This window comes from Myxine glutinosa, chromosome 7, assembly GCF_964187855.1.
Source record: "Myxine glutinosa chromosome 7, kmMyxGlut1.1, whole genome shotgun sequence".
Taxonomy (NCBI): Eukaryota; Metazoa; Chordata; class Myxini; order Myxiniformes; family Myxinidae; genus Myxine; species Myxine glutinosa.
In genome coordinates, this window is record NC_136267.1 from 58,767,218 (window position 1) to 58,779,322 (window position 12,105).

General features: G+C 42.8%; 1 protein-coding gene across 1 annotated transcript in view; it reads right to left on the reverse strand.

Moving 5' to 3' along the window:
* Positions 1–346: 346 nt before the first annotated feature.
* KCNH6 (potassium voltage-gated channel subfamily H member 6) overlaps positions 347–12,105 on the reverse strand; it is a 262,729-nt gene continuing 250,970 nt past the window's right edge. The window contains exons 13-14 of the mRNA XM_078782688.1: positions 7,043–7,178; positions 347–734 (exon numbers count right to left, since the gene is read on the reverse strand). Of these exons, the coding sequence (XP_078638814.1) occupies positions 347–734; positions 7,043–7,178 (524 nt within the window). The remainder of the gene's footprint in view (positions 735–7,042; positions 7,179–12,105) is intronic.

The window sequence follows — 12,105 nt, forward strand, 5'->3', positions numbered from 1 at the left end:
CAAGACCAAGCCGATTAGATTTTGGTTCAGGTTGGCAGACGAAACTTGCCACAAGGCATCAGCACTTTGCCCTTAAGTTGTGCTCCTCTTCCTGAATACCTCATTGTCACTAAAACACCTTCTACAACTACCTGAGCGATACGGACCACATTTGGTACAATGCACCAGGACAGTAAATCTGTGCTGATGCATTGTACCAAATGTGGATCTGGTCCGAATCCAGATCTGACCTTTCAGTGGGATTCAAAACGATCAATATTATCATGAACGTTTATCACAGTTTTAATTATAAACTCTGCTCTTTTGATCCTGGACAAGGCCATTTTAAATCACATCATGGACTAATTCAAGAACTCATTGCTGTGACTTTCGTAATGGTGTCAAGCACGGTATCTCTAACCTTCTGCCCTGACAGCTTTACCTGTAGTTCTAGTGTAGTAGCTGACTGTGGTAAGCCCATGGCCTCAGGTGAGAAAGTGAAGGTGCCTGGCATGCCGAAAGGTGTCGGTGGTTCCAGCTTTACCTGTAGTTCTAGTGTAGTAGCTGACTGTGGTAAGCCCATGCCCTCAGGTGAGAAAGTGAAGGTGCCTGGCATGCCGAAAGGTGTCGGTGGTTCCAGTGTGCGGGCGGGTCCAAATGGTGAGGCTGGACTGTAAGCGGGCGGAATGAGTACAGCCCGCCGCTGCAGCAGCTGGATGATCAGGCCAAAGTCTGTAACCATACGTGACTCAAGCCTGAGGGGTATACAGGAGAACAAGATTCAACAACCTATGGCGACATGATGCTCCACGCTTACCGTTTATCTCTGTTTTGGGTTCAGGTGGAATCGTTACAACAATGCAATTTTATGTGAGTACTGTATTTATCATTAACTAGCAGAAGTACCCGGCGTTGCCAGGCGGGGGAAGGAGGGGGGAGAAGGGGGAGAGGAGAGAGGGGGGATGGGAGGGTGTAAGGGGGGGGGGAAGGGGAGAGGAGGGGGAGGGAGAGGAGGAAAGAGGGGGGGGAGGGGATGGTGAGAAGAGGGGAAAGGGGGAGGGGGGGAGGAAGGGGGTTCATATATATGCTGGTGGGTGAATGTGGCGTTCATCACGTTTCTGAGTTAAGTGTGATGACGATCAGGAAGAAGAAGAAGCCGGACTCCCAACTTCGTACACTTCCGGAATTGTTTGATTTATTTGTATTCAAATGTCTGGAGATTGTTTTGTATTTATTTATGCGAATGTGTACTTGTATATAACTGTCATTAATTTTAAAAAGCTTCGGCACTATCGAGCGATTATTATTATTATTATTTTTTTAACTCCAAAAAAACCGATCTTTTTTTAGCCGCGTCGCAGACGCTGCTCATAGAGTGCCCTCTGCTGTTGTTGCTGTTGTTGTTGTTCTTCTTCTTGTTCTTGCAGAGAAGACAAAACCTCAAAGCTCCACCCATTCTGGGAACCATAGCTCCACCCATTCTGGGAGAGCCTTCATATAAACAAATATCCACCATTTTATTAACTCGCATAGCTTTGAGGCCTGTTTTGTAGGCCCGTGGTGTCTTCCTCTCTCACACAGTTTTATTTCAAATCAAATTCGATATATCATTTCATTTTTCACAGTCGCTAACATAGTTTTAGACTCGGTTGAAAAAAAACGGGAAGAAAATCCGATGAAAGTTGCCCTTTATAGAACGAAATGAATTCTCAAAGGCCTGTAACTTCAAGTCCATTGAGATTATTTTTTTTTTAATCGCGGCATGGTCAGTCATACACCGCCCGAAATAAGAGACGGGAAAATGCCGAGATATATATATTTTGTTTAAATCGCGGCATGGTCAGTCATACACCGCCCGAAATAAGAGACGGGAAAATGCCGAGATATATTAAAAATTCGTCCATTTGATGACAATCGTCACGATGAAATATTTAATTTATACGTCGTCACAATAATGTGGAGAGAGGAGCATAGCTCCGTTCACGTGTCGCCACACACGGGAAATTGCCGAGATATATATTTTTTTTAATCGCGGCATGGTCAGTCATACACCGCCTGAAATAACAGACGGGAAAATGCCGAGATATATTAAAAATTCGTCGCCACACACGGGAAATTGCCGAGATATATTTTCACTTTGCACAAAAATAACATCAAGTAATCGAATCAATAGGAATGTCCTGTGCCTATAACATCGACGTTATAGGCACAGCTGCATCTTGGCATTGTGTAACATCGACGCGGCTTTTGTTTTAATTAAAACTTTTTGTACTTGTTTCATATATGTTGGTGAAGGATCTGGTCCGAATATCATAATATTTTGCGTAAAACACTCCCAGAACTCACTGATGAACCTCTGAAAGTTATACGAAGATCCGTTCAGCCATCTCTGAGAAAAATGGTGACAGACATCTCTCTTATATAGTAGATAAGTCATCAAATGAAAATTGATCAGATAACTTCAGCACATTATTAATAGTTATTATTTAGGACACGGTTATTTAATTCCTGTAGAAGTATCAGTGAAATGCTCAAATAAATAGGTCAAGTTGACGTTTTCAGGGAATCGTGATTTGGTAATATTTTGAGAAGTGAAAATGATGAGCCACGGTAACCGAGCCAATAATCCAGAAACCATAAGTGATGCCCTTCAGTCAGTCATTCAAACAAATTCTTCATAAACGACATTTTTTGAATCGGCCAAAAGTTTCACTCACTTCTTAGTACTGTATAAATTGCTAGTCGCCTGGTATCCGTTCATACTTTTTTAGTTTCATGTGTGATATTCAAAATGATTTAAAGTGGGAAGCTCATGTGGAACTTATTGAAAAACATGCTAAAAGTAAATTCTACATGTTACGTCCCTTGAGACGTCATGGTTTACCATCCGTATGTACATTCACGTGAAAAAGTAAGTACACCCCATGTAAAGTTTTGACTTTTTCAACATATTTCAACATGCAGCTATTTGATCTTCATGTCAACAATATTGATAGATAAAGGTGATATAATATAACAAATATCATGAAACATTTACATTTTGTAGTCCATTGTATAATTTAAATAAACATAAATGCAAATTTCGCATGTGGAAAAAGCAAGTACACCCGTACATTTATCACTACTTCAAATACCGAACATTAGAATCAGGTGCACCAGCTCAGGTGCAAATGATTAGAACATCGTCAGAGAGGATCTTGGAGGAACCTGTCTAATTTAAACCTCAGACATTTAGTTTGGTTTGCTCTTTGTTGTTGAAGTGTGCGGCGTCACCATGCCGAGATCAAAAGAGCTCTCTGAGGCCTTCAGAAAGAAGGTTAGAAGGTTCAGAAAGAAGGAAAGAAGGTCTGGGAAGGGGTTTAACAAGATCTCCAAACAATTTGAAATCAATCATTCGATGGTTCGGAAGATGACCTACAAGTGGAGAAAATTCCAAACAACTGCCAACTTGTTCAGGCCAGGCCGCCCCAGCAAGTTCAGCCCGAGAGCAGACCGCAAGATGCTGAAAGAAGTCTCTAAGAACCCCAGAATGTCATCACGGGACCTACAGGTAGCTCTTGCCACTGTTGATGTCAAAGTGCACGAGTCTACCATTAGAAAGAGGCTGCACAAATTTGATCTACATGGGAGGTGTGCCAGGAGGAAACTTTGCTGTCCAGAAAGAACATCAGGGCAAGACTAAAGTTTGCCAAAGAACACCTCAGCAAAGACCAGCACTTCTGGAACAATGTGCTCTGGACAGATGAGTCAAAGGTAGAGCTATTTGGCCACAGTACCAAAAGACATGTTTTGCGAAAACCAAAGACAGCATTTGACCACAAGAACCTGATACCAACTGTAAAGCATGGTGGTGGAAATATTATGATTTGGGGCAGCTTTGCTGCATCAGGGCCTGGGCAATTCACCATCATAGAATCCACTATGAATTCTTCATTGTACCAGAGGGTGCTTGAGGATAATGTGAGGCCATCTGTCGGAAAGTTGAAGCTCAACCGAAGGTGGACCTTGCAACATGACAATGACCCTAAACATACCAGTAAATCCACCAAGGAATGGCTGAAAAGAAAGAAATGGAGGGTTCTGGAATGGCCAAGTCAAAGCCCGGATCTAAATCCCATCGAGATGTTGTGGGGGGATTTGAAACGAGCTGTGCATGCAAGAAACCCCTCAAACATCGCACAGCTGAAAGAATTCTGCATGGAGGAGTGGGCAAAAATTTCTCCCAGTTGATGTCTGAGACTACCGACCGACAGTTATAAGAAACGCCTACTTCAGATTGTTTCTGCCAAAGGGGGCAATACCACCTATTAGAGCCAAGGATGTACTTACTTTTTCCACATGCGAAATTTGCATTTATGTTTATTTAAATTGTACAATGGACTACAAAATGTAAATGTTTCATGATATTTGTTATATTATATCACCTTTATCTGTCAATATTGTTGAAATGAAGATCAACTAGCTGTATTTTGAAGTATGTTGAAAAAGTCAAAACTTTATATGGGGTGTACTTACTTTTTCACGTGACTGTACGTACATCTGTTAACATTTAACTGAAACATATTTTCCTCACAAGCTACCTGACCGATATGGACCAAATTTGGTACGGGGATGCATCAGACCAGCAAGGTCTCATGGAGTTCTGCTTCCCATCCAGAAGTGCCTCCCTATAGATGGGGTTAAAGGGGGGTTTTTCCCCAAATATTGATATTTCATTCAAAAACCATCTCAGAAACCGCCTGACAGATCCAGACCAAACTTGCCACAAGGCATCAGCACCTTGCCCTAACCTTACGTTGTGCTCCTCTTCCTGAATACCTCGTTTTCACTGAGCATTTTTCATTTCACATTTTTCCTCATTTCACCATCTACAACTACCTGATCGATACGGACCACATTTGGTACAATGCATCAGGACAGTAAGGTCTCATGGGATCCAGTATCCAGATCAGCCCATTTATGGAGGGTAAAAGGGGGGTTTTACTCCAAAGGGGGTTCGCTTCAAATTCAGGTAATTCATTTTAAAATCTTCTCAGAAACCGTGGGGAAATAACAACCAGTCCCTCATGGGGACTACATGGGGACTGATGGTTATTTCCCCACGTTTATGGTTATTTCCTCTCCCAATTTTTACAAGTAATATTCGTTCTCTTACTGAACATGCAGCATTAGGTCAGGTCAGTATTTTGGCACTGCTACTGATAACATGTAACCCAGTGCTATCTGCCACATGGTTGGGTTGTCGGCGACTAAACCGACACCCCTCACCGGTTTTGCTAGTGGGGAAGGTGACTGTGAAACCCTGCCAGACCAAAAGGGTGGATGAGCTTCCTCCGGGAGCCAATGGCCATTGAATACGGAGATGGTTGGTGTCTTCTAAAAAAAAAAAACTCCCAATGGGGGTAGGATAATTTATTTTTCCACCTGGCCGAGTTACCCCCTCCTACACAGTGGTCCTGTGAAGAGGTTTCCTTGTTTCAGGACTAGGTGAAGGTTCTGCCAGTTTTTCCTCTTCTTTTTCTTTGTAGCCCTTCACAAATTAGTGGCTTTTGGCCTTGATTAGGGGGAACTTCAATAATAATAAAATAAAAAACCTGTCTGGAGCAGAGTACTTGCAAAACAACAAAATTTCCGCATTAAAAGAGTTTTAAAAAACGTGCTCTGTAAATAGTATTGGGCTCCAAATATACAATGTAGTTGTACCAACAAGTTTTGGCTAAGTACTCCTACAGTCGAGACTCAAGAAGAACACAGACAATCAATCTGCGTTTTGTTCATGGAACAAACTTATAAAACCACCAATCAATTTGTACAATTTTTCCCATTAATAGCTCCACAAGGACCCATAGGTGGACTTTCAAAATCCCAGAATTTCGTTGTAAAACAAACCGTTTAAGAGAATAGTTCTTTACCTTAATTGACGTTTTAAAATTAAAATTGGATTTGGTGTTTGTTGTCAGAAATGTGCCCACCCAGAGTAACTCGATGTTAGCATGTGTATATGTATGTGTTATTGTTATTTTATAGTCTAATCCTTTTTCTTTTTTTAAAGATCCTTTCCGCTCTTTTCTCCAGTTATTCTTATTTTACTATTTCATACTTTTGTTTTGTTCAACTTTATATATTGTTGATTCATTTTTTGATATCCGAGCATTGGTTATGGATAATTTATTGTTGTTCTTTAATCATCACAGAATAAATATGATTTTCTCTGCAACAGTTGGTCCGATCGACAGGAAATTTTCACGATAGGTGCAATTCTACCTGTATAATTTTTTTAAGGACAATTATGACGTCATAGGTCACGTGGTTCGGCCGCCATCTTGGAAAAAACGAAAAAAGTTGCACCTCTATATCTCCGAAAGCGCTGAATAGAAAAAATCGAGACATGGCTCATTGTAAAGAACTCTCCATGGGGAATAAAATATGTTAATGATGAAGTCATAGGTGCCTCCATTATGACGTCATAATTCGACAAGCACAAAACTTCATCCGATCAAGATTAAATTTCTTGACCATGATCTAGGAATAAATTAGTTTAGAAAAACAACGATGACGTCATCGGTCACGTGGTTCGGCCGCCATATTTGTTTCAACACAAAAGCCTTAAAAACACTGAAAATACATCCTGGCGAGGGTTTGCAATCTCTGATTGATCTTTTTCTTGTTTCCTTATTGTATTTCATTGCAACAATATTCGTTATGGTGCATTAAAAAAAAGTTTTATAATGATAAAAAAATTCTGTTTAATTTTCTTTTACGATGTAATCCATATGAAATTTGACATTCTGTTGTGATACATCGAATTTAATAAACCATATTATTATTGTTATTATTATTGTTATTATACTTTTACTTCAACACATACAAGTCAAAATTAGTAGCTTTTTCTCATTTGTAATTCTGCATGGGCTAAAGATGAAACTAAATGGGATAAAGATGATGAGACACACAAAATGAACAAATCATGTGCCCACGACCTCCCACGGTATTGTCTATTTATTGATGATTATTATGAGAGGATGTGGTGGTGGTGCTGGCAGAGTGTGAGAGGCGATGTGACCTGTTGAGTTGCTGTTGAAGGAGGTCTATCCTTTCGTTCAGAGCCAGGCTACCAGGTTGCATTGGCAGCTCAACGTTCTCTTCTGGCCTGGGTAGCTCCATGTCACGCCAATATCTCATCTCCCTTGGTGAGCTTGCTTTGAGGGGTGAATGATACAAGACATGGCATAGGAGTGTAATTTTATGAATTATAAAGTTAAAAAACTGCATAAAACAGGAAAATGTAACAATAATTCACATGACTGAAGAGATATATTCCCTTTATATGCCCTGGTACTTTTTCCAATTTGCTTTCATCTCATGCATGACTGGCACATCAGTGGGAAAGAAAATAAAGTAGAAAATTTTGAATCATAAGCAGCTGTCACATTGCAGTGTTCTCAAGTTCCTTCTGTTAACAAATTGATATTGAAGTTCCACTTCCTGATAAGTGTTTTTGCCAGAGGCTTGGCATAAGGAGCCTGCTTAATGAACACACTTCTGTATACAATGCTAACAAGATAGCCCTTGGAATATTGCTATGTCAAGTATGTACAAATGACTGGCTCTGAGAGTTTAAACAAAATTGCATTTTCACAACTGAAAGTTTACATGTCTTTGTTTACCGGTATGGGAAACGAGAGACAGCTCGAGTGATTTGACTTGAGAATCAGCTAACAGCCTCTGTACATCATTGTGTGCATTAGGGCTTCATTTAGTTGAAATAAAGAAACAAAGGTTTTTTTAAACTCATCCAGATTTGCATTGCAAACCTCCTGCTTCTTGGAAAAATGATGCATTGTGTGATTATGATTGGTCAGCACTCTGATACAGTCATGCTTTCTTGTATACACGGTCCAGTTTGCCTCATCTCGATCGAGTTTGCCTCACACCAGTCCAGTTTTCCTCACCCCGATCGACTTTGCCTCATCTCGATCGAGTTTGCCTCACACCAGTCCAGTTTTCCTCACACCAGTCCAGTTTTCCTCACACCAGTCCAGTTTTCCTCACCCCGATCGACTTTGCCTCATCTCGATCGAGTTTGCCTCACACCAGTCCAGTTTTCCTCACACCAGTCCAGTTTGCCTCACCCCGATCGACTTTGCCTTATCTCGAGCGAGCTTGCCTCACACCAGTCCAGTTTTCCTCACACCAGCCCAGTTTTCCTCACCCCGATCGACTTTGCCTTATCTCGATCGAGTTTGCCTCACACCAGTCCAGTTTTCCTCACACCAGTCCAGTTTGCCTCACCCCGATCGACTTTGCCTTATCTCGAGCGAGTTTGCCTCACACCAGTCCAGTTTTCCTCACACCAGCCCAGTTTTCCTCACCCCGATCGACTTTGCCTTATCTCGATCGAGTTTGCCTCACACCAGTCCAGTTTGCCTCACACCAGTCCAGTTTCCCTCACCCGATCGACTTTGCCTTATCTCAATCGAGTTTTCCTCACACCAGTCCAGTTTGCCTCACACCAGCCCAGTTTTCCTCATCCTGGTCGAGTTTTCCTCATCCCGGTCGAGTGTTCCCCACCCTGCACCCTGATCGAGTTTTCCTCATCCCGGTCGAGTGTTCCTCACGCTGATCGAGATTTCCTCATCCTGGTCGAGTGTTCCCCACCCCGATCAAGTTTTCCCCACCCCAAACGAGTTTTCCCCACCCCAATCAAGTTGTCCTCACGCTGATCGAGATTTCCTCATCCTGGTCGAGTTTTCCTCATCCTGGTCAAGTTTTCCTCATCCTGGTCGAGTTTTCCTCATACCGGTCGAGTGCTCCCCACCCCGATCGAATTTTCCTCATGCTGATCGAGTTTTCCTCATCCCGGTCGAGTGTTCCCCTCCCTGATCGAATTTTCCTCACGCTGATCGAGTTTTCCTCATCCCGGTGGAGTGTTCCCCACCCTGATCGACTTTTCCCCACGCTGAACGAGTTTTCCCCACGCTGATCGAGTTTTCCTCATCCTGATCAAGTTTTCCCCACCCCGATCGAGTTTTCCTCACGCTGCTCGAGTTTTCCTCATCCCGGTCGAGTGTTCCCCACCCTGATCGAGTTTTCCTCACGCTGATCGAGTTTTCCTCATCCTGGTCGATATTTCCTCATCCCGGTCGAGTGTTCCCCAACCTGATCGAGTTTTCCTCACTGTTACGTGCCCCCCCCCAAACCCCGGTCACAGTGTACCTCCGAGCCCCGAGAGGAGTCACGGCAGAAAGATGTGTTATTCTGTGTGTCAAAGATCAATGGTGAAACCACACCAATTGTTACCAACAAACAAGTATTGTATTAAGGTCACACAAGAATAACAGTACAATAATAATATTAATCAATTGTACAACCAATATATAATTCCTATGATGGTACCATCAGTTTCGTACAATATAACTCACTGTGCTCCAAGTGAGCGAAAATAACATTCCCAATGTCTCTGTCCCAGCTTCAAACCAAAGTCGATCCACGCTCCAGTAATCGTCAGAACGATGTTGTATCGAGACCAGAATCCCGTTCGGTTGACAGTCACACTGCCAAAGATAGGCAAAAGTACCCTCAAGAGGCGACTGGGAAATCACACCTTCGGGTATGGATGTTCAACAGCTCCCCACACTGCGAACCGCAAATTCCCACTCGAAATCCACGTTACACACACACACCAGGTTAACGGCTGGATGCGTTGAAATGGTTGAAGCGAGGTGAAAAACCTGGAGCGATCCGAAATCAGGCGCGAGGCAAAATGGCCAACGGTCCGTTCTCGAGACGTAACGGCACTCCAATGATTCTCTTCGGAATCAACCGCAAAACCTGTCACGCAGGTTTATCTGTCACAGCGATAACAACTCTGTCGCAGGAATCCCTTTCCCAAGAAACCCAAAGTTCGCTAGTGACTCCCGTTCGCCAGGGTTTGCTCAAAACCTCAACCCAGCTCGGCTCCTTCTCCGACCTCACTCGCTCCGCCTCCTTTTCCTCCTCTTCCTCCTCTTCTTCGTCCGGTGCCCGATCCGGTTTCCGGTTTCTTTTAAAACACTAACTTTTTTTACCTTTTGAAAACAATTATTTCCAATTCACTTAAACGATAACAATAATAGTACATGGAACCAAAAATGTTTACAGTGGATGAGAACCACAACAACGGAAGTGACGAATCCGTAACTCCCTCAAGAAAGAAAGTTGGAACATAGTGAAAACTTTCTTTGCATGCAAAAACTCTTTTAACAAACAAAAGTAAAACTCACCCCCAAATGATCAATTCACGTGAGCAACAATAATTAATATTCTCCAAAATAAAGCAACAAAACTTCCAAACAACCTACAGGAATTTCCAAAGTTAGTTCACTCTGGATAAAGCATCAGCAACGACATTGTCCCTGCCCTTTACATGCTCAATTTCCAAGTTGAACTCCTGCAAAGCCAAACTCCATCTCATCAACCTCTGATTTATATTTTTCATTTTTTTTAATGAAGGTTAAGGGGTTGTGATCAGTGAAGACTTTTATAGGAAAGGTAGTAGTTCCTAGATACACCTCATAATGCTGAAGCGCTAGCAGGAGAGCAAGGGTCTCTTTTTCCACGGTGGCATAATTTGCCTGGTGTTTGTTAAACTTTTTGGAATAGTAGCACACAGGGTACCACTCCATAGTACCACTAGTACCACTCCTCCACTCCATAGTACCACTAGAATAGTACCACTCCATCCTCATCTTCCTGGAATAGAACTGCCCCAGCCCCCACATCACTTGCATCAATGGCCAACTTGAAAGGTGCTTGAAAATCCGGGGCTGCTAGGACAGGAGAGCTCATTAATTTCGCTTTGACGTGCGCAAAGGCAGCCTGACATTTGTCATCCCAAACAAACTTGGTCTCTTTCCTTAGCAAATTCGTTAAAGGGGCCACCACATCAGAAAAATTCCTGCAGAACCGCCGGTACCAACCAGCCATACCCAAGAATCTCATAAGCTCCTTCTTCCCTTTTGGAACTTGGAAGCGATCAATGGCTTCTATCTTGGCTGTCACCGGTTGCACCTGACCCTGACCTACTACATGGCCTAGGAACACCACCTGTGCTTTCACAAACTCACTCTTAGATAAGTTGATGGTCAACCCTGCCTCGGTCAGTTTCTTGAAAAATGCATGAATTTGTTTAATATGATCTTCCATGGTCATAGTGTGGATGATGACATCATCCAGATAAGCCTCCACCCCCTCAAGGTCTGCAATAAGCTTATTAATCAGCTGTTGAAATGTAGCAGGCCCGTTTTTCAATCCAAAGGGAAGAACCTTGTACTGATACAACCCATTTGGTGTGACTGAGGCCGAGATTTCCTTGGCTCTATCAGTAAGAGGAATCTGCCAATACCCTTTCAGCAAGTCAAACTTAGTTACAAATTTAGCTGGGCCTATTCTATCAATACAGTCATCAATCCTCAGGATGGGATATGAGTCGGTCTTGGTCACTGCATTAACCCGTTTTAAATCCGTACAACAGCGAAAACTGCCATCGGGTTTTGGAACCAACACACATGGTGAGCTCCATTCACTGCTGCTTGGTTCGATGATGTCATTCTCCAACATATACTGAACCTCCTTCCGAAGATACTCCATCTTCACAGGGTTCATCCGATAGGGGTGTTGTTTCACAGGAGTAGCCTCCCCCACCTCAATATCATGATATACCAAGTCAGTACGACCAGGTACATCTGTGAACAAATGTGCAAACTCAAAAATTAGGCTGGACAGTTGTCCTTGTTGTTCCCTCGTCAAATGACCTAATTTCTCATCTAAATGACTCGACACTTCCGTGTTCGTCAATCTGGGACAAGCCTGGTCATCACAGTTGTCAAACTTCATACCGGCCTCAACCTCTGGATTCTTTTGCACTGGTGGACCGACTATAGGCACGACAGGTGAGACAGGAACCATTTTCTCCACAGGCTTCCTCTCATAATATTTCTTCAGTCGGTTGACATGACACAGCTGCCACTTTTTCCGTTGGTCGGGAGTTGTCACCACATAATCTGTTTCATTAACCCTCCTTTCGATTGCATAGAGACCGAAATATCTAGCCTGTAGTGGCTGACCTGGAACAGGAAGCAACACTAA